Genomic DNA, 23,510 nt, shown 5'->3' with positions numbered 1-23,510 from the left:
CCCAAGCAGCTCTGTAACACAGGAGTCTGTGCTCTACGGGCTGTTCCCAGGGACGCACACCGAGACAAACATCAACTGCTGCTGGAGGACTATCAATTCGGTGAAAGACGCCCTTTGGTCTGCCCGAAACTTGCTGGTCTTCCAGCGCAAAGAGTTGTCCACCACCGAATGTTGCAGACTGGCACATTCCAAGGTCCAGGACTATGTGCTGAGGGACGCACTAAAGCTTGGGGCAGCCGCAGCAAAGGCTCAATGGGGAAAGACCACAGTGTAAGGTTCCCCCACCAAGCTGGACTGAGGGGCTGGATCCATGGGAAACCCCTCGAACTGTATCGTTAATATTCTCAATTGCTGTAAATGTAAAACTGTAATTGACATGACAATTGTGAAACGGAAGGGTTGGGAAGAAACTCATGACAGTATTGAAGGAAACTGATCTCCCTTGCAATGTTTGTATTTTTTGGTGCTGTTTGGAAACTGTTTGGCAATGTAATTTTTACAGATTTTTATGAATAAAGTATATTTTGGAAATAAAAAAAAAAATGTGAAATGTGATATCACTACTTGAAGCAATGCACCAGTACATCCAAGCAGGACACACACTGTAGGGTAATGGAACCATTAGCAGCAAATAATGTGTTCTAGCAACTTGGACCCAAGCACTACACATAGTGGCCATTCACTTACAGATGCCGTACTTGTTGAGAAATCAACTGGTTGAAAGTGAAAGATCTCGGAATGCTGGTAAGGAGGACAGTGGCCATTCTACAAAATATTTGCTTCAATTAACCAATTTGCAGATATCTGCCATTTTACAAGTGAGATTGTTCAAACTGACTCACCATTGGAGTGATGCTCTTATCAGTCATATCGTAATGAGTGGAAGCATTATTTTTCACTAATTTGCCATCTTCTATGTGGATACCTTGTCCAATGCGATATATCTGATCAGTAATAGGAAAAACATTCAGATGGCTTTTACAATTCACAATGTGCCCCATAATCTAGGCTGACATTCAGCATAGTGCTGAGAGATCATCAAAGATGCTGTCTTTAGGACAAGGCATTGAACCAAGGCCCCCATTTACCTCTTCACATGGGCTTTGAAAGAGCCCATGACATTATTCAAGGAAGGGTAAGAGGGTCTCATCATATTCAGGCCAGCATCCCTCCCTTAATAACGTCACCAAAAACAATTCAGCTGGTCACTTGTCTCATTTGCTGTTTGCCGATTTTGCTGTGCACAAGATTAGCTGTACATAACGGTGATGTAAGCTTTTTACATTTTTATTAACATTAACACTGTAACAAATGCATGCAGGCTTCTGAATTTGGGTTCATGCTTCTCATGCTAACTACGGATGGCCATTAAAAGATTCTTTGTTTTACCTCAATTTCTTTTTTACGTCTTTGAGGGAAAACAAGCATGTCTGTCAAAAATCAGCGTTAGAGCTAGTTCCATTAAAGGGAATACATTGGCCTGAACTGCAGCCCAACCTTTACAAAGATCAGCACTGCAGGACTTCACTAAGTCAAAGATGAAATAAGAAGACAATTCTAAACATGTAGCCCAAAAAAACTGTTTGAAAATAAAAACAACCAGAGGAGTTAATTGCCCATAGGTGCCCATGGTTCATGCAGAGTTTTTTTGAAAACGGCTTGTGGGGGATTCATAGACGAGCAAAATACTGTGGATGCTGGAACTCTGAAATGAGAACAGAAAGTGCTGGAAATACTCAGCATCTGTGTACAGAGAAACAGAGTTAACGAATCAGGTCTGTGACCCTTCATCAGAACTGGCAAAATTTAGAAATGTAACAGTCTTTGAGCAAGTGAAAAGGGGGAAGGAGGAAGAAGAACAAGAAAGAAGGACTGTGATAGGATGGAGGGGGGAGAGGTTAAATGACAAATGTCATGGAACAGAATGCAAATGGAGTGCTAAATCGTTGTAGTGAAAGACAAAGCACGAGTCCAGAAAGAGTGCTAATGGCAGAATAATGAACAGCTCTTTACGAAAGCAAAAACATGACAAATAAGTTTAAGACCAGCAAATGGTTAAAAAAATAAATAAATATAAAAAGCTGAGAACATATATATTGAAAGAAAATAAACAAATAAAAATAATGGGGTGCAGGGTCTGAAATTACTGAACTCAGTATTGAGTCCAGAAGGCTGTAGAAGGCCTAATCGGAAAATGAGATGCAGTTCCTCGAGCTTGCGTTGATGCTCACTGGAGCACTGCAGCAGGCTGAGGACAGAAATGTGGGCATGAGAACAAGGTGGTGAATTAAAATGGCAAGCAACCCGAAGCTCGGGATCAGGCTTGCGGACCAAGCGGAGGTGTTCTGAAAAGCGGTCACCCAATCTGTGTTTGGTCTCCCCAATGTAGAGGACACCACACTGTGAGCAGCAAATACAGTATACTAAATTGAAAAAAGTACAAGTAAATCACTGCTTTACCTGGAAGGAGCTTTTGGGGCCTTGGATGGTGAGGAGAGAACAAGTAAAAGGGGAGGCATTGCACCTCCTGCGATTGCATGGGAAGGTGACGTGGGAAGGGAAGAGGTGTCGGGGTGATGGAGAAGTGGATCAGGGTGTTGTAGAGGGAGCAATCCCTTCAGAATGCTGACAGGGGAGGGGAGGGGAAGATGTATTTGGTAGTGGCATCACACTGGACATGGCAGAAATGGCAGAGGATGTTCCTTTGGATGTGGAGGCTGGTGGGTGGAAAGTGAGGACAAGGGGAAACCTGTCACTGTTCTGGGAGGGAGGGGAAGGGGTGAGGGTAGAGGTGCGAGAAATGGGTCAGAATGGGCCGAGGGCCCTGTCAACCACAGTGCAGGGGAATCCTCAGTTGAGGAAAAAGGGTGGTGAGTGCCTGGAACTTGCTGCCGGGGGAAGTGGTGGAAGCAGGTACGATAACGACGTTTAAGAGGCATCATGACAATACATGAATAGGATGGGAATAGAGGGGTACGGTCCCCGGAAGTGCAGTGGTTTTAGTTTAGACAGGCATCAAGATCGCGCAGGCTTGGAGGGCCGAATGGCCTGTTCCTGTGTTGTACTGTTACTTCGTTCTTTGTTTGTTTATATATCAGAGGCATTGTTATGGAAGGTTGCGTCATCGGAACAGATGCGCAGAGACGGAGAAATTGTGAGAATGGAATGGAGTTCTTACAGGAGGCAGGGTGCGAAGAAGTGTAGTCAAGGTAGCCATGGGAGTCGGTGGGCTGATAATAAATACTATTGGACAGCCTATCCGCAGAGATGGAGACAGAGAAGTCGAGGAAGGGAAGGGAAGTGTCAGAGGTGGACCATGTAAAGGTGAGAGAAGGGTAAAAACGGGAAGCAAATTGTGGAGGGAGACTGGTTGGGCCTCTGTTCAAGGAAGAAGTGGAGAGCCCTCAGACCATCCTGGTGGGAGATGGAGGTGTAGAGAGATTGGACATCCATTGTGAAGAGGATGTGGTTAGGGCCAGGAAACTGGAAACTGTCGAAATGATGTAGGGCGTCAGAAGAGGCACGGATGTAAGTGGGAAGAGATGGGATAAGGGGAGAAAAAACAGAATCAAGATAGGATGAAATAAGTTCAGTGGGGCAGGGACAGGCTGAAACGATGGGTCTACCAGGACAGTCCTGCTTGTGGATTTTGGGAAGGAGATAGAAGCAGGCTGTTTGGGACCATGAGGTGGGAAGCTGTTGAGGGAAGATCTCCAGAGGAGATGAGGTCAGTTCAGTCCTGGAGACAGTGGCTTGATGACCAGTGGTGGGGTCATGGTCCAGGGGGAGGTGGGTAGAAGTGTCTGATAGTTGGCGCTCAGTCTCTGCAAGGTAGAGGTCGGTGCACCAGACAACAACATCACCACCCTTGTCAGCAGAGTTTGATCACGGTGTTAGGGTTAGACCTGACATTGTGGAGGATTCAACCTGTTTTACTACTGTCTCCTACTCCTTTTAGCACTGCAGTGGGCGTCACACTACAGCACCACTGGATTTCCCTCTCTTGAAGTGACAAGCTCCCTTTGTGTGGTAGAGCTCGTGGTGGGAGCCTGCCCTGCATTAATGAATTAAGACCAGCCAAGAAAAATGGATCATGTTCATGGTGGGTTTGGGGCAGCGGGCAAAAGTTCCACTTGACCCACTTCCAGCGGTTGAAAACTTCCCAAACAGAAATCCAGCCCGTAATGACTTAAATCCCAATGTACAATGGAACCCCAGTCACCTGATTTTGAGCAAGGTGAGCAATCTCACATCAGTTGTCTCACCCTGAGTGTAGCTCTGGGAATTTGAGCATGGAAAAACTAGCATAGTTTTTGCTATTGATAATGAAATAGCTAACAATGTCTTTAGAAATTACAATTTGACAAAAAGTATCAAAAATGAAGGGAATCTTGCCTCACAAGGCCTAAAGCTTGAAAATGTTTGGATAAAAACATTTGTACACTTTGACTTCCATACATATGTGACCTCTGGTGTCTTGATACGTAAATAAAAGCTTTTGGCAGTAGTCATTTTAAGCACCAGATGGAACATGGTGTCAGAAGGGAGTAGCCAGGATTTGAGAGGATTTTTATATCTGTAAAACAGTCAGCAGATATGCAAAACATCAGAGTTTAAAACAAATCCTGTCTGCAACTTTGCTCAGGGCATCAACAGCTGGGTAAGTCATTATGGCTTTGAATTTTCCAGTATCTGCTCCGATGGACATGAAGGTAGATTTAAGAGGGAATTGGCAATTCTTCCAATCTCAGTGGCAGAATTATGAGGTTGCCACAGAGTTGGACAAGAAATCTGAACAGATAAGAATAGCAACTCTATTATCATTGATGGGGAAGGAGTGTTACAAGCTGTATTACACCCTAGATCTCACTGAGGAGAAGAAAAGCAGGACTTGGGAGATGTTGGAGGCTTGAAGACCCACTTTGAACCTTCTACTAATGTCATTTATGAACGCTATGTGTTTAACACTGGAGCTCAGGAAGAGAGGGAGAATATTGATCAGTATGTGACTGTACTGAGATGTCCAGCTGAGCCTTGTGAACTTGTGGAACTGAAAGATGATCTCATTAGAGATCAGATTGTCTTAGGAACAAGAAATCCTGCTGTCGGTACATGTCTACTGAGAGAAGAGAATCTTATTCTCCAGAGAGGCACAGTGGCGCAGTGGTTAGCACCGCAGCCTCACAGCTCCAGCGACCCGGGTTCAATTCTGGGTCCTGCCTGTGTGGAGTTTGCAAGTTCTCCCTGTGTCTGCGTGGGTTTCCTCCGGGTGCTCCGGTTTCCTCCCACATGCCAAAGACTTGCAGGTTGATAGGTAAATTGGCCATTATAAATTGCCCCTAGTATAGGTAGGTGGTAGGGAAATATAGGGACAGGTGGGGATGTGGTAGGAATATGGAATTAGTGTAGGATTAGTATAAATGGGTGGTTGATGGTCGGCACAGACTCGGTGGGCTGAAGGGCCTGTTTCAGTGCTGTATCTCTAAATCTAAAAATCTAAAGCTAACGACATGTGCAGAAGCTCTGAGATAGCTATTCAACAGCTGAAGAGTATTGGTGGGATAATCAATGAGGCTGTGCACTATGATGAGAAGCAGTCCATGTCTTCCAAGCACAAAGCAGTGATGAAAAAGGAAGGACAAATTTCAGAAGGGCCAGCAGAAAGATCAAGGCCAGAGTACTGGGGAAGTACGACAAGGAGGAAAAGGAAGCATGTCCAGTGTGGGGAAAGCAGTGCTCTAACTGCAAGAAGCTGAACCACTTTGTACACAAGTGTTGCACTAGAAAGAAGAAAAGCAAGCCTATAAAGATGATTGATGGCGATATGTCAGACGATGATTCTGACGAATCACTCTATACCCTAGCACATGTTGGTGTCGTCAAGCCTCGAGGTAGAAAGGGGTTTGTGATTGTTGGAATGATGACTGCAGAAGGGGAGCATCAAGGTGATGTACATATGAACATACATACGAATTAGGAGCAGGAGTAGCCCACTCGGCCCTTCGAGCCTGCTCCGCCATTCAATAAGTTCATGGCTGAACTGATTACTCCACATTTCCAACTAACTGTTCACCCCCTTGCTTATTAAGAATCTATCTACCTCTGCCTTAAAAGTATTCAAAGACTCTACTTCCACTGCCTTTTGAGGAAGAGAATTCTAAAAACACACGACCCTCTGAGAGAAAAAAATTCTCCTCATCTCTGTCTTAAATGGGCGACCCTTTATTTTTAAACAGTGACCCCTAGTTCTAGATTCCACCCTGTCAAAACCCCTTAGGATCTTATATGTTTCAATCAAGTCGCCTCTTACTCTTCTAAATTCCAGCGGATACAAGCCTAGCCTGTCCAATCTTTCCTCGTAAGACAGCCCGCCCATTCCAGGTATTAGTCTAGAATACCTTCTCCATACTGCCACCAATGCATCTGCATCTTTCCTTAAATAAGGAGACCAGTACTGTACACAGTCTCACCAATGCCCTGTATAGTTGAAGCATAACCTCCCTACTTTTTGCAGTGGCGACAGGGAGAGCGAGGTGGCAGCTGGGTAAGTGAGTTTACAACTTATATAAACTTACCTTTTTGTTTCGGCAGTTTCATTTTGCAGCAGCAACAGGGAGAGCGAGGTGGCAGCTGGGTAAGTGAGTTTACAACTTATATAAACTTACCTTTTAGAGGGTAACTAGAGAAAGGATTGGCCCACTCAAGGACAAAGGAGTAAAGTTATGCGTGGAGTCAGAGAAAATGGGTGAGATTCTAAACGAGTACTTTGCATCGGTATTCACCGAGGAGAGGGACATGACGGATGTTGAGGTTAGGGACAGATGTTTGATTACTCTAGGTCAAGTCGGCATAAGGAGGGAGGAAGTGTTGGGTATTATAAAAGGCATTAAGGTGGACAAGTCCCCAGGTCCAGATGGGATCTATCCCAGGTTACTGAGGGAAGCGAGAGAGGAAATAGCTGGGGCCTTAACAGATATCTTTGCAGCATCCTTAAACACGGATGAGGTCCCGGAGGACTGGAGAATTGCTAATGTTGTCCCCTTGTTTAAGAAGGGTAGCAGGGATAATCTAGGTAATTATAGACCGGTGAGCCTGACGCCAGTGGTAGAGAAGCTGCCGGAGAAGATACTGAGGGATAGGATCTATTCCCATTTGGAAGAAAATGGTCTTATCAGTGATAGGCAACATGGTTTTGTGCAGGGAAGGTCATGTCTTACCAACTTAATAGAATTCTTTGAGGAAGTGACAAAGTTGATTGATGAGGGAAGGGCTGTAGATGTCATATACATGGACTTCAGTAAGGCATTTGATAAGGTTCCCCATGGTAGGCTGATGGAGAAAGTGAAGTCGCATGGGGTCCAGGGTGTACTAGCTAGATGGATAAAGAACTGGCTGGGCAACAGGAGACAGAGAGTAGCAGTGGAAGGGAGTTTCTCAAAATGGAGACGTGTGACCAGTGGTGTTCCACAGGGATCCGTGCTGGGACCACTGTTGTTTGTGATATACATAAATGATTTGGAGGAAAGTATAGGTGGTCTGATTAGCAAGTTTGCAGACGACACTAAGATTGGTGGAGTAGCAGATAGTGAAGGGGACTGTCTGAGAATACAGCAGAATATAGATAGATTGGAGAGTTGGGCAGAGAAATGGCAGATGGAGTTCAATCAGGGCAAATGCGAGGTGATGCATTTTGGAAGATCCAATTCAAGAGTGAACTATACAGTAAATGGAAAAGTCCTGGGGAAAATTGATGTACAGAGAGATTTGGGTGTTCAGGTCCATTGTTCCCTGAAGGTGGCAACGCAGGTAAATAGAGTGGTCAAGAAGGCATATGGCATGCTTTCCTTCATCAGACGGGGTATTGAGTACAAGGGTTGGCAGGTCATGTTACAGTTGTATAAGACTTTGGTTCGGCCACATTTGGAATACTGCGTGCAGTTCTGGTCGCCACATTACCAAAAGGATGTGGATGCTTTGGAGAGGGTGCAGAGGAGGTTCACCAGGATGTTGCCTGGTATGGAGGGCACTAGCTATGAAGAGAGGTTGAGTAGATTAGGATTATTTTCATTAGAAAGACGGAGGTTGAGGGGGGACCTGATTGAGGTGTATAAAATCATGAGAGGTATAGACAGGGTGGATAGCAAGAAGCTTTTTCCCAGAGTGGGGGATTCAATTACTAGGGGTCACGAGTTCAAAGTGAGAGGGGAAAAGTTTAGGGGGGATATGCGTGGAAAGTTCTTTACGCAGAGGGTGGTGGGTGCCTGGAACGCGTTGCCAGCGGAGGTGGTAGCCGCGGGCACGATAGCGTCTTTTAAGATGTATCTGGACAGATACATGAATGAGCAGGAAGCAAAGAGATACAGACCCTTAGAAAATAGGCGACATGTTTAGAAAGAGGATCTGGATCGGCGCAGGCTTGGAGGGCCAAAGGGCCTGTTCCTGTGCTGTAATTTTCTTTGTTCTTTGTTCTTTTGTATTCAATTTCCCTCGCAACAAACAAGAACATTCTATTAGCTTTCCTAATTACGTGCCGTACCTGCATACTAACCTTTTGCAATTCATGCACTGAGACACACAGATCCCTCTGCATCTCAGAGCTCTGCAATCTCTCACCATTTAGATAATATGCTTCTTTTTTATTCTTCCTGCCAAAATGGACAATTTCACACTTTCCCACATTATACTCCATTTTCCAGGTCTTTGCCCACTCACTTAACCTATCTATATCCCTCTGTAGCCCCTTTATGTCTTCTTCACAAATTACTTTTCTACCTATCTTTGTGTCATCAGCAAATTTAGCAACCATACCTTCGGTCCTTTCATCTAAATCATTTATATAAATTGTAAAAAGTTGAGGCCCCATCACAGATCCCTGTGGCATACAACTCGTTACATTTTGCCAATCAGAAAATGACCCATTTATGCCTACTCTCTGTTGCCTGTTAGCTAGCTAATCTTCCATCCATACCAATATGTTACCCCCTACACCATGAGCTTTTATTTTCTGCAATAACCTTTTATTCGGTACCTTATCAAATGCCTTCTGGAAATCTCAGTACAATACATCCACCGGTTCCCCTTTATCCACAGCACATGTAACTCCCTCAAAGAACTCCAATAAATTGGTTAAATATGATTTCCCTTTCACAAAGCCATGTTGACTCTGCCTGATTACCCTGAATTTTTCTAAATACTCTGCTATAATATCTTTAATAGCTTCTAGCATTTTCCCTATGACAGATGTTAAGATAACTGGCCTGTCGTCTCCTGCTTTCTGTCTCCCTCCCTTTTTGAATAAAGGAATTACATTCGCTAGTTTCCAATCTAACGGAACCTTCCCCAAATCTAGGGAATTTTGGAAAATTAAAACTAACACATCAACGATCTCACTAGCTACTTCTTTTAGCACCCGAGGATGAAGTCCATCAGGACCCGGGGACTTGTCAGCCCGCAGCTCCAACAATTTGTTCAGTATCATTTCCCTGGTGATTGTAATTTTCTTGAGTTCCTCCATCCCTTCCATTTCCTAACTTACAGCTAATACTGGGATGTTACTTGTGTCTTCAATGTGAGGTGTCAGATAGATGCCAGTTCTATGTACAACATCGTGAGCTTTACAGACTTGTGTGAAAGGTAGTGATCTGAATATGAAGTTGTTGACGGTAAAGTTGAAGCTCTATGATGGAACGATGCTCACCCCAAGAGAAACAAACCAAGCTGAGTGTTCAATGCAATGGGAAGAATAAAGAACTTCAGTTCCAGATAGTGGACACCAAGCATCTCAGATGAATCAAGTCAAAAGCTTGGACTGATAACCCTCTATGTACCAGAAGAGATTTGCAGTGCTTCAGGTAGCATCAACAAAGATGTTTTCACAGGTCTTGGATGCCTTCCTGGGAATATCATCTCAAAGTAAATGAGTGTGTGAGGCCAACTTAACATCTTCCGCGGAGAGGTCCAGCTGCCCTCAAGTCCAGCCTAAAAGACAAGATAGACGAGCTTGAAAAGATGGGAGTAATGAAGAAAGTGACAACTGCTACAGACTGGATTAGCAGCATGGAAAGAGTGAAAAACCCCAGAAAGTTGAGTGTGTTTAAATCCAAAGGCCTCAATAAAGTTTTGAAGAGATCTCACTATCCTATACCAACCATTGAAGAGATTCTTGCTCAACTTGCCAAGGCAAAGGTCTTTACTACCTTAGATGCTAAGGATGGATACTGGCATGTGAAGTTGGATGAAAACAGCAGCTTTCTGACTACTTTTATGATGCCGTTTGTGAGGTACAGATGGTTGTGCATGCCTTTTGGCATTTCTACTGCTCCAGACACAGTACCAACACAGACAGCATGACAGAGTCAATGGTCTACCAGGAGTGGAAGTGATCATGGATGATCTTCTAGTCTATAGATGTGGAGATATGATGGAAGACGCCATCGCTGACCATGATTGGAATCTAGTGGGACTGCTAGGGAGAGCTCGCCAGATGAACCCGAAACTGAACAACTGAACTGTGGTTGAAGATGACTGAAGTTAGGTACATAGGGCATGTACTGACAACTAAAGGACTTCACCCTGATCCTGATATGGTGTGAGCTGTACCAGAGATGCAGCAACCAACAAATATGAAGACAGTTCAATTATTTTTTTGTATTTGTTAACTACCTAGCTGAGCTTTTACCCAACCCGTCATCAGAGTGTGAACTTCTATGCAAATTCACTGCAAAGGATGTTCAGTGGTATTGAGGCAAAGAACAAGAAGCAGCTTTCACTCTCATCAAATAACTAGTGAAGACAACGCCAGCACTGAGGTATTGTGATGTCAATAAGGAAGTCACCCTGCAGTGTGATACTAGTGAAAATGGTCTTGGAGTCACCCTCATGCAGCAAGGGCAACCAGTTGCATTTGCATCCAGAAGCGTTAATGCAAATTGAACAACGTTATGCACTGATCAAGAAAGAGTATCTGGCTACTGTCTTTGCTTGTGAGCATTTCAACCAGTGCCTGTTTGGAGAGAGAAAATGATGATAGAGTCTGACCACGTGCCACTTCAAAGTATTTTTCTCAAACCACTTCTATCTGCTCCAAAGCAGTTGCAAAGGATGTTACTTCGTTTGCAGAGATATCACTTGGAAGTGAAGTACAAGCAAGGGAAGCAGATACACATCGGCAACATGTTGTTGAGAGTTGTGCTCCCTTTGAAGGCAGTTGAAGATGCTAGTACAGAGTGCAAAATCTTCCAGATTCAACAAGAAGCAACAGCACAACACGCTCTGGAAGTCATCAACCCAGCAGAGACATTGAATCTGACAGACAAGTGTCTTGCTCAGATCAAGCAAACTACACGATGAGATGCAACTGTTCAAGTGCTACAGGAGGTTATGATGAAAGGATAGACTGAAACCATCAAGGGGACACCTGTTTCTGTAAGGTAGTATTGGACATGCAGAGATGAAGTGACCGCCCAAGATGGCATCTTGTACAAAGGGACTAGGGTCATTATCCCAATAGAGATAAGAAAGGAGATGCTGAAGCGTGTCCCTGCAAGCCATCAAGGAATCAAGTCTAATCTGAGGAAGATAAGAGAAGTGCTCTACTGTCCAAACATGGGCAATGAGATTAAGGACCATATCAGCCAGTGCAGTGCTTGCACTGAACATCAAGTTGAGCAAACTAAAGAGACCCTCATGACTCATGATATCCCAGACAGAGCATGGATGAAGCTTGGAGTAGACCTCTTCACTGTCATTGGAACTGATTGTCTCATCACAGTCAACTTCTGCTCTAACTACTGTGAGTTAGACCAGCTGATGTCATCAACTACTGGTGAGATTGTAGAACACCTGAAATTACACTTCAGTTGTTATGGCATTCCTGACATTGTGATGAGCAGCAATGGCCCTCAGTTCACAAGTGAAGAATTCAGACACTTCATGAATGATTGGGAAATGCAGCCCTACACATCATCTCCACACTAACCCCAGTCAAATGGAAAGGCTGAGGCAGCGGTGAAAATTGCTAAAAGGATCATAAAAATATCTACTAGATCTGGCACAGATGTGTACAAGGCAATCTTAGAGTGGAGAAACGCACCTACTGAAGGCATGGGAAGTAGTTCAGTCCAGCAACTAATATCACTTTGATAAAACTGCAAAATCGTTGCCAGAGCTGAGAGTTGGAGAGCCGGTCAGACTGCAAACATTCAGTGCACTCAAGAAAAATGAGCCCACTCGGCAACTTGGGACTTGCATGAAGAAGTTATCACCTCGATCGTACCAGGTGAAGGTGAACAACCAAATCTATCATCGCAACCGCAGACATCTACGCTCAACCGGAGAAACTGCTTCTGCACAGCAAATGGCTGATGAGACAGATCTGAGTTCGCCAACTAAATAAGGAACTGAGCGACCATCAGTTCCAGAGATCAACCGTACTCCAACAAGTGCAACAGATGAGCAGTAACAATCAACACACCAACAACATCACCCAAGAAACTAGCAGGCACCAGACAAACAGCCAACAACAACTCGCACGCATACCATAAAATCACCTGAAGGCTTTAAAGATTATGTGTGAAACGTATGTGTCGGGACAGACAAATTTGAAAGGACAAGAAAGAACAGACTTATTTTATGAAGAGAGAGATTTTGGATAAATACCTTTGTACACTTTGGCTTGCTGTACACATGTAAATTCTGATGTCATGATATATAAATAAAGACTTTAGGCAGTAGCCATTTTATACACCACGTGGAACATAAGGCACACCTGCCCAGTGCATTTGAAGTGTACCTTCTTATTGATGTCTGTACGGTGGAAATAACCCTTTTGTCCTGTACGGGCAATCGTATACCCAACTCGAGCTGGATGCCAAGCCCCAATACAAGCGACCTTTCGCAGACCTTTGTGAGTCTTCCGCGGCAGCTTTTTGGTATGCCAGCGGGAGGTGACGCCTGAAAGTTAACAAGAACAGATGTAGTTGCTGTAGTTACATTTCCTTCACACGTTAGCATTGAAATATTTTGCAGCAAATCTCCTAAATGTACATCTGCTAGAAAGTAAACTTGATAACTTACAGTAATCTCCCCATCTTCACAGACAATAATTCTACATCCAATCCCATCAGTCCCATCCACAGCTTTCAAAATTTCAGCCATGTTTCTCTATGCCCTATATTGTTGCTTTTTTAATGTCCTTCACTCAGTCACGTAAAATCTGGAACTTTCCATGAATCCAATCCAGTTCTCCAGTGTTTTATCCTAAGTACAGGAGTGGGAGGAGGCACATGTGGAACAGAAAAACACCGGCTGAGTGATCTGTTTCTATGCTGTAAATTTGGAAAATTAGCTTCGGACACTGCGCCATACTTAACAGGACCACTGATCAGAGCAATTTGCACCGTGTAGTTTTACTGCCGTTTAAATAACAACCAAAACAAAAACACACAGCTCAGAAAGTGGGCAGCTGACCTCAGCACCCTATTGTCTAATGTGTTGAATGAGACTCTGTCAGGCATGGAATTTCAGAAAACAAATCTTAATATTTCACGTCATGACAGTATTCTCTAGATTTTTAGTATCACTCCCTTGAACTTATGTTCTGTGGTTCAGCACATACACATACCCTTCTAATAATGCTGACAAATGCTTGCATATAATATCATCACTTACAATGTTTGGTCAATTATCAAACTTGGGCCTTTTTTCTTGATCCACTTTATTCAATGTTATTTTCTTCATTGCATAATCACGTTCAATATTTTTGGCATGACTGTTTACTTTACATTTCTCAGGAACGAACATGTGTGAAAAGTGTTTTAAGCACAAGAGGTAATCATGATAATAAAGGGTAGCAGCAGTAGTGCAGAATGAAGCCACCAGATGGTGGCAGCATGTACATTCCTGGCAATTCAGTTTGTTTGTGTATGTTTTCCAAAATCCCTCTTATATGGTGATTAAGTGCTTGTAGCTGTCCTCTCCCAGTGGGGATATTAAAGCTATTATAGATTTGTTAAATGGTTTTTAAATGAGAGTAAGGCATGGGATCACAGTATCTTACCATAACTTCTAAAAGCAGCTGCTTAGACCATTTCTCTGGCAGTTCTGCTCATCCGCCAACAAAGTTATGATGACCAGGAGGACCCATGCTGAATTTCAGACCGGCCTGATTTTCTTGCTGACTGAGCTGTTCAATGGGCAAACAAGTCTTCTGTCTCACATTCTAGCATCCCAGCCCCCTGGCACTGGAAGCTGTGATGGGCCCGGCGTGCCCCAACCCCAATTCCCCACACGTAACGACGTGGCCAACGCATCTCAGCTCCGGGACACCGGGAGCAAAGACACGTCTGGCGCACCTGAGCTCCGGGAGACTGGGAGCTGTGATGTTTTCGAGGAGGAACAGATGGAAGCAGCTGAGGACAACCCAATCCTCTCTGCCTACAAGACCCCCCCGATGTCACCCGAGCGGCACAAACCCTGCATGAAAAATCAGGAGGGGTTTCTGAGCCCAACCAACGTGAAACTGCTTGCGCATACGATGGGTATGCAGGAACATCCCGAAGGGGAAGGACTGGGACTAGCGAGGACAAATGGTATGGGAAGCAACAACTAATTTTTAGTAAAAAATGGGTGTAAGAATTGCTTCCATTAATGTGCGTAGCATTAAATCGACTACGCGATGTGTTTCAACCTTGGATTACCTTGCCAAGGTCAAAGCTGACCTACTGTTTCTGCAGGAGTGTGGAATACCACACCTCAGCACCTACAGGCAGTGGTCGCGATGGTGGTCCCACGGGCCATCGATCTGGTCGGGGGGTAATGACTGCCGTTCCTCCGGCCTGGGTATTCTGCTGCGGGGAGGTAACTTCACCATCTCCGAAGTTAAGGAGGTGGTGGGCGGCCGCCTCCTCGTAGCAGACGTGATGTACAACAACGCTCCGCTCCGGTTGATCAACGTGTACGCCCCGGTACAACGCAGCGAGCGGCTGACCGTCTTCCAGCAGCTCCCACTGCTGCTGGCGACGTCCAGGCCGGTCATCCTAGGCGGTGACTTCAACTGCATCATCGATGCGGCTGGACGATCCGGCAGTGACGACAGCAAACTGGACGCTACGTCCAGATTCCTAATAGAAACAGTTAAGGATGCCAAACTGCACGACGTCTTCAGCAAACCTGCAGACGGAGCGCAGCGCAGATACACATGGTCAAGATCGGACGGGTCTGCCCGTTCCAGGATTGACTTCCTGTTTGTGTCCCGTGCTGTCACGGTCGGATCCACCGACGTCAAGCCGGTGTTCTTCTCCGACCACTGCCTCTTACTGGCCGACTGTCACTTACAGGACGACCAGCGGGTTGGCAGAGGGACGTGGAAGCTCAATGCGACACTGCTGACCCCAGAGAACGTTGAGGAACTCAAAAGGGATTACAATGGTTGGAGGACCGTGAAACCCCTCTTTGAGTCTCCAGTTCACTGGTGGGAAGCGATTAAGGAGAACATCAAGAGGTTCTTCATCCACAAAGGTGTTCAGAAGGCGAGAGAGAGACAGAGGGAAATGTCCCGACTCCAGAAAATTATGCAAAATCTACTCCGGTTGCAGTCAATGGGGGTCGAGGTCAAAGAGGACCTCCAAGAGGTGAAGAGCCAGCAGGCCTCGCTCTTTGCCAAGGAGGCCTCCAAGATCATCTTCCGGTCCAGAGTCCGCTCCATCGAGCAGGATGAGACGTGCTCGCGTTACTTCTTCCAAAAGGTACACAGAGAGAGCTCTGTTATCAGCAGCCTGAAGGAAGAAGATGGCTCGGTAACGTCTTCGCAGTCCGACATACTAAGGATCAGCAAATCCTTTTATGCTGGGTTGTATGACGCGAAGCCCACAGACAGCAGAGCCTCCCAGTCCTTCCTGTCATCTATCACAGAGGTCTTAGATGACAGCAGGAGGGAGGGACTGGACAAGCCGCTAACTCTGGACGAGCTGACAAAGGCCGTCGAGTCTTTCGAGGCGAGTAAAACTCCCGGGAGCAACGGCTTACCGGTCGAGTTGTACTCGGCCCTGTGGGACTGGGTCGGCCCGGACCTGCTGGAAGTATACGAGAGTATGCTCCTGGCCGGTAGCATGTCAGAATCCATGAGTAAAGGCATCATCACCCTCATTTACAAGCAGAAGGGGGAGAGGGTAGAAATCAGAAATTGGCGGCCCATCTCACTGCTTAATGTTGATTACAAGATTCTGTCCAAAGTCATAGCCAGTCGAGTCAAGTCTGCTCTGGAGCTGGTGATTCACCCCGATCAGACCTGTACTGTACCCGGCAGGAAGATCTCTGATAGCCTCGCGCTACTCAGGGATACGATCGCCTACGTACGGGACAGGAGGGTGGACACCTGCCTCATCAGCCTGGACCAGGAGAAGGCCTTTGACAGGATATCGCACACCTACATGATGGACGTGCTTTCCAAAATGGGGTTTGGGGAGGGAATCTGCAATTGGATCCAACTGCTCTACACAAACATCAGTAGCGCAGTGTCAATCAACGGGTGGGAATCTGAAAGTTTCCCGATCAAATCTGGAGTCAGACAGGGCTGTCCTCTGTCCCCGGTCTTGTTTGTTTGCTGTATTGAACCCTTTGCTGAGTCTATTAGGAAGGATGCGAGCATAAGAGGGGTGACAATCCCAGGCAGCGGAGGCACTCAGGTCAAAACCTCCCTGTACATGGATGACGTCGCCGTCTTCTGCTCGGATCCGCTGTCCGTGCGCAGACTGATGAGCATCTGCGACCAGTTCGAACTGGCCTCGGGAGCCAAAGTTAACCACGGCAAGAGCGAGGCCATGTTCTTTGGGAACTGGGCTGACCGATCCTTTGTCCCCTTCACCGTCAGGTCAGATGACCTGAAGGTGCTGGGGATATGGTTCGGAAGTGCCGGGGCGTGCACCAAAACATGGGAGGAGCGAGTAGCCAAGGTACGACAAAAGTTGGGCATGTGGGGGCAGCGATCTCTCTCCATTGTGGGTAAGAACCTGGTCATCAGGTGCGAGGCGCTCACGTTGTTGCTCTACGTGGCGCAGGTCTGGCCCATACCCCACTCCTGCGCCGTGGCAGTTACCCGAGCCATTTTCCGCTTCGTCTGGGGATCTAAAATGGACCGGGTCCGGAGGGACACGATGTTCAAATCTCTGGACATGGGCGGGAAAAATGTACCCAACGTGGCCCTCATCCTGATGACCACGTTCGTGTGCGGCTGCATCAAGCTATGTGTAGATCCCCAGTACGCAAACTCCAAGTGTCACTACGTGCTGAGGTTCTATCTGTCCCCGGTGTTGCGAAGGATGGGCCTGGTCACATTGCCGCGGAACGCACCATGCAGTTGGGTGGCGCCGTACCACCTATCCTTCGTGGAGCAGTTTCTGCGGAAAAACACCTTTGACCACCGGTCCATCAGGCAGTGGTCTGCACGGAATGTCCTCAAGGCCCTACGGGAAAAGGAAACGGTGGATCCTGTCGGATGGTTCCCCGAGCAGACCGTCAAAGTCATTTGGCGGAATGCCTCATCATCAGAACTTTCAAACAAGCACCAAGACGTAGCTTGGCTGGTGGTGAGAAGGGCCCTCCCCGTCAGATCCTTCATGCACACCCGAAGTCTCGCCCCCTCCGCACAGTGCCCCCGCGTTGGCTGTGGTGGGGAAGAGACGGTCGCCCACCTCCTCCTGGAATGTGCCTTTGCAAAGCAGGTGTGGAAAGAGATGCAGTGGTTTTTGTCAAGGTTCATCCCAAGCAGCTCTGTAACACAGGAGTCTGTGCTCTACGGGCTGTTCCCAGGGACGCACACCGAGACAAACATCAACTGCTGCTGGAGGACTATCAATTCGGTGAAAGACGCCCTTTGGTCTGCCCGAAACTTGCTGGTCTTCCAGCGCAAAGAGTTGTCCACCGCCGAATGTTGCAGACTGGCACATTCCAAGGTCCAGGACTACGTGCTGAGGGACGCACTAAAGCTTGGGGCAGCCGCAGCAAAGGCTCAATGGGGAAAGACCACAGTGTAAGGTTCCCCCACCAAGCTGGACTGAGGGGCTGGATCCATGGGAAACTCCTCGAACTGTATCGTTAATATTCTCAATTGCTGTAAATGTAAAACTGTAATTGACATGACAATTGTGAAACGGAAGGGTTGGGAAGAAACTCATGACAGTATTGAAGGAAACTGATCTCCCTTGCAATGTTTGTATTTTTTGGTGCTGTTTGGAAACTGTTTGGCAATGTAATTTTTACAGATTTTTATGAATAAAGTATATTTTGGAAATAAAAAAAATAAAAAAAATAAAAACTCATCTTCTTCCTCTGGTTGCTGCTTACCATTCTTCCCCTGCCTGATCCATGTTGTGCTCCTTTGCAGGGCAAATTTGTGCAGAACACAGAAGTCTATAATAATTCTTTGAGACCTTGCCTGAGTTGTCTATACATCTGAATTGTGGTGCGTTTGTCTATGGTTTTGTCTTCGGTTACACAGTGGCGTTCTCAGCTATGACTGCAGTGTATGCCCCTGGACTCCCAGCAAACACCCCTGCAATCTTTAGAGTTCTTCAAATAACACTGACACCATTGACTGCTGCAGAATGAAGGAACTACTGGATGCTGCTGGATTAATGGGCATTCACATACGTAATTTTCTGGCCTCAGACCAACTGGACAGTCATGGACTGATAGTGTTCTGAAGGGAGTAGCACAGGAGATAGATATGCAGAGGACCAAAAGAGTATAGTCAATGATACCTTGCCCTCTGGTCAATCCTATCACACAGATTAAGTGCAGGACTCTCTCCTGCTGCTGGCTGCTTTTCAAAAGTAAACTGAGGAAGACACTGGCCCTGACAAATAGTGTGATCAATGTGTGCACTGATGGGTGGGCCCTGATTTCCCAAGGTTGTTTAGAATAAGTCTGACATATAAAAGCTCAATGGAGCTGGAACATTTGTAGCCACTGACTGAGCCATCCTGGCTTGGAAGTGATTTTCAAGACTGGATACAGTCTTCTTCCGGAGTCTTGGGGCAGATTTTTGTCTTTATTACTTGGGCATAAAGTATTACCCGGGCACATCATGGAGAGGAAAATCAGACAGGGTAGACTGCAAGCCCATAACAGAACCTGTTGCTAATAATGATTCAATAATGAGTTAAATTGAAGATTGGGCAGACTGAGTTACAGGTTTACGTTCTGCTTTATTTGATTTTCCTTTGCATGTTGTGGCCAGGTGATATTTTATATCCAGACACTGAAGGTGTCATCTTTGGATACGCCCACATGTATACATGGGTGGCAGCATAAGGATGGTCTCTAATGGAACATCTCTGATCTTCCTTCTTCAGAACCAGCAAACAGAGAGACATGCCCACACTAACACCAATAACTGGAGATATGGGCACAGATGACTGATATATACCATTAATACAGTGTTAGGAAGGTGTCAGGAAGTTTCCAAGAAGTATCCCGAGATTCCTTTATCTAACAGGGAAAGAACCTGAGGCTGAAACATTTGCAATGATCTTCAGCTAGACATGCCGAGTGAATAATCCATCTCAGCCTCTTCCTGAGGTCCCCGGCATCACAAATGTCAGTCTTCAGACAATTCAATTCACTCCATTTGACATCAAGAAATGGCTGAAGGCACTGGATGCCGTAAAGGCTATGGACCCTGACAACATCCCAGCTGTAGTACTGTAGCACTTATGCTCCAGAACTTGTCGTGCCATTAGCCAACCTGTTCCAGCACAGCTACAACACTGGCATCTACCCAACAATGTGGAAAAGTGCCCAGGCATGTCCTCTTCATGAAAACCAGGATAAATCCAATCTGGCAAATTACCGCATATCAATCTACTTTCAACCATCAGCAAAGTGATGGAAGTTATCATTGACAGTGCTATCAAGCGGCACTTACTCAGCAATAGCCTGCTCAATGACGCTCAGTTTGGATTCTGCCAGGGCCATTGCTGAATCCCCCACCATCAACATCCTGTTGGGGGGGGGAGTTACCCTTGACCATGTTATATCTTTGGTTCATTATGCTGCCATCTTATAGAGCCTAGCCAGCGAGGTTCTTAGACTGTACTGTTTAAACATTAATCTTTAATGTATACTAACTGTATACAATCCACACTAGCCTATGTGTCTCCTTCAAAAGCCAGGCTGTAACTGTTCTCAAGTCTCTCCCACATGATCTCTTACCTCATCATGGTGGGCAGTAATCTTTACATTCTCTCAAGATTAACACTTTGATACCCTTATACTACAGACCAGAAACTTAACTGGACCAGCCTTATAAATACTGTAGCTACTTGATCAGATCAGAGGCTGGGAATTCTGCGGCGAGTAACTCACCTCCTTACTCCCAAGATCTTGTCCACCATCTACAAGGCACAAGCCAGAAGTGTGATGGAGTATTCCCCACTTGCCTGGATGAGTTCCGCTCCAACAACACTCAAGAAACTCAACACCATCCAGGACAAAACAGCTCGCTTGATTGGCACCCCATCTGCCACCTTAAACATTCACTCCCTCCACCACCAGTGCACAGTGTCAGCAGTGTGTACCATATATAAGATGCACTGCAGCAACTCATCAAGGCTTCTCCGACAGCACCTTCCAGACCTGCAACCTCTACCAACTAGAAGGACAAGGGCAGCAGACACATGGGAACACCACCACCTGCAAGTTCCCCTCCAAACCACACACTATCCTGACTTGGAACTATATCGCCGTTACTTCACAGGTGCTGGGTCAAAGTAATAGAACTTCCTCCCTAACAGCATTGTGGGTGTACCTACCCCACACGGACTGCAGCGGTTCAAGAAGGCAGCTCACCACCACCTTCTCAAGGGCAATAAATGCTGGCCTTGCCAGTGATGCTCATATCCCAAGGATAAGCAAAAATTAGAATGACTTGTAAACAGATAGAGCAAAACATTAATGTATCTTTCAGAGCAATGGCCCATTTGAAGGAACAAGGCCTCTCTTGCCTGATTTATATGGAAGCTTAGCATAAACAGTGATGATCAGGCACTCTCCTTACCTTATAGGGAGCTCTCATCATTTGCATGGGAATCAGAATTTTCATGAACCTATAGCATCACTGGTACCTGATCAACAGTGGTGCTGTAGCCACTAAAGATTGAGGTGTTGGCTAGCATATTATTATATGTTTAGTCTTCAGCCAGTGCACCATATTTTCTCCTGTCCATTATGTCACTTATTGTGCATCATATAGGCACTGGAATCTATAGCCTTAATTAGGCTTTAGCACAACAGAACTTCTACAACATTTGAATGAATGAGGTCCTAAGGCAGGCTTAGCCCTGCTAATATTAGGACATCTTTTTTGTAAATGGTGCATCAGAGAATAGAGTTGGCTTTGGATCCTGCACTCCGAGCGAGTATGTGTAGAGAATGCTGTTGCATTCTTGCCAACCTGTGCTACCTTTGAGCTTGGCTCCCACTGGGTGAATAATATTGTAGAATTGTTAATTAGTGCAAACGCCTTTACCTTCTGTCACTGATCTTTAAACAGTTGAAAAATAACGTTTTAAAATGTAATGGAAATAATTGTTTTTCATATTATATCTAAAGATCGTAGCATAATCCTGGAGGGTTAACAAGTATCTGAGTTACCTTTGAATCCCTTTCCTTTGGTAACACCAATTACATCTATCATTTCATTTTGATGAAAGATAGTATTCACTAGGATCTGTTTCTCCAATTTCTCATGTGCCCAGTCCACCTTCTCTGCAATGGTTCCTCCATTCAGTTGGATTTCCATGATGTGGGCTTTTTTCTGACGCAGAGGCAGCAATCTCATCTGAAGGGAAAAAATGTTTTTAAAGGTCAATTGACAGCAGCTCCATGACCTAAATATTTAATTTGATGGGAGTTTGTTCCTCGTCCCCTCTACTTTTTCCCTCTGTGGTCAGCCCCTGCAGTCAGCCTGGATATTTCAGTTGGCTAAGTTGTAATGTAAGAGCCACGGTCATTTCCAGTCCACCTCCTTAATCAATGCAATCTACAGAATGGTACATCCCGAACACAGACAATCCTGTTAAGAAAAAAGAAGTTGCATTTATATAGCGCCTTTCATGACCTCAGGGCATCCCAGAGCACTTCACAGCCAATTAGGTGCAGACTAGCAAAACTGGATGACATAAGATAATGAATGTTAAAGGAAGGAGGATTTAAGGTTAGATCTTTGAATGGAATTTTTCCTGAAACCCGATCAAATTCAAATTCAGGGTAAGTTCAGAGGCATATATGATGACTGAGGTGCAGAACACTGCAATGAGGATGCCATTTCAAACAGAACAAGCTTTTGGATTGATCTTTTTAATTATCTCATATTTCCTGAAGCTACCAACTGGAATCCAACCTACAAGAAAAGAAGAGCTCCCTTACAGACCATTCTTATGGACCTTAATAAACACGGTTATTAATAGTAAATTGAAATGATTCATAGCACTGCAAAAACATTCCCGAGTGGAAGTGAATCCGTTGTCTGAAGGAAACTCCAGACTTTCTCTGGATTAAAATTTTACCATCACATTTTCCAAAGAATAAATGTGACAAAAGAAGTTGAATGAGAGCAACAAGTTAATTTAAGTTAAGATTCCAGTGCCTGGGAGGGTAAAATCAGAAATTCCAAGCTGGTGCAGGATTGGACATTCCACCCAGCTTGCAGCAAAATAAGGATCCTCGCCCACAACCCCCCTCCCCCCACCCACTCCATCAGAATCATCTCAATCTGACAGTTATCGTCTCCAAGCAAGTATATCGCAAAATAAAGTATGGCTTAACTGTCCAGTAATTAAAATACTTGTTTCACAACCTTGTGACTATAAATAAAAACAGAAAATGCTGGAAATACTCAGCAGGTCAGCCAGCATCCATGGAGAGAAACATAGTTAATGGGCAGGACTGTACTGCAGGCTTCAGGACCCCGACATTGGCACAAATAGGGGTCCTGAGCCCGCACTTGCTGGCAACAAGACTGGCTCAACAGTAATCCCAGAGGCAGCCTCCTAATTGGCTGCCTGTGGGCTCGCTATCCTTAATAGGCCCAATCAGAGGGCTGGCAGCTCTGGTGCTTTGGCAGCCCCATCAGGAGAGGTGGACGCTGCTGAGGCAAATAGGAGACCTTGAAGGTGCCTCAAAATGGAGGCTCCCTTGGAGGGGTAAAAGTAAATATAATAATCAGATAGGAAAAGCTGACAGACCCCTTGGAGCATAGGGGAGACCCCCCTCGGAGCGGTGAGGAGACCCCTCTAGTTGGCTTGTTGGGGCCACAGGGGCAGCCTCACCTCCCCAAGGACTTTCTTTGGTGGATGGAGCCTCCGCTTCCAATGACCCTTGACCTGTCATTAGCAAGGCTGCCTTCCTTAAGCTAGTGGCCTCCACATGCGATGGGGAGGGGGCTGCTCCAGCGCCGGCAAAAGGCCAGCGAGCTGGTAACATCACCCCTAATTGGGGCCTTAATGATCTCAATT

General features: G+C 45.7%; 1 protein-coding gene across 1 annotated transcript in view; it reads right to left on the bottom strand.

Moving 5' to 3' along the window:
* Positions 1-23,510, bottom strand: part of LOC137383596 (large ribosomal subunit protein uL3-like) — a 48,843-nt gene that overhangs the window by 8,455 nt on the left and 16,878 nt on the right. The window contains exons 5-7 of the mRNA XM_068056753.1: positions 21,649-21,835; positions 12,791-12,951; positions 843-944 (exon numbers count right to left, since the gene is read on the bottom strand). Coding sequence (XP_067912854.1) covers positions 843-944; positions 12,791-12,951; positions 21,649-21,835 — 450 coding nt within the window. The remainder of the gene's footprint in view (positions 1-842; positions 945-12,790; positions 12,952-21,648; positions 21,836-23,510) is intronic.

This window comes from Heterodontus francisci, chromosome 24 (genome assembly GCF_036365525.1).
Source record: "Heterodontus francisci isolate sHetFra1 chromosome 24, sHetFra1.hap1, whole genome shotgun sequence".
Taxonomy (NCBI): domain Eukaryota; kingdom Metazoa; phylum Chordata; class Chondrichthyes; order Heterodontiformes; family Heterodontidae; genus Heterodontus; species Heterodontus francisci.
This window is presented reverse-complemented; position numbering and strand designations above follow the sequence as displayed.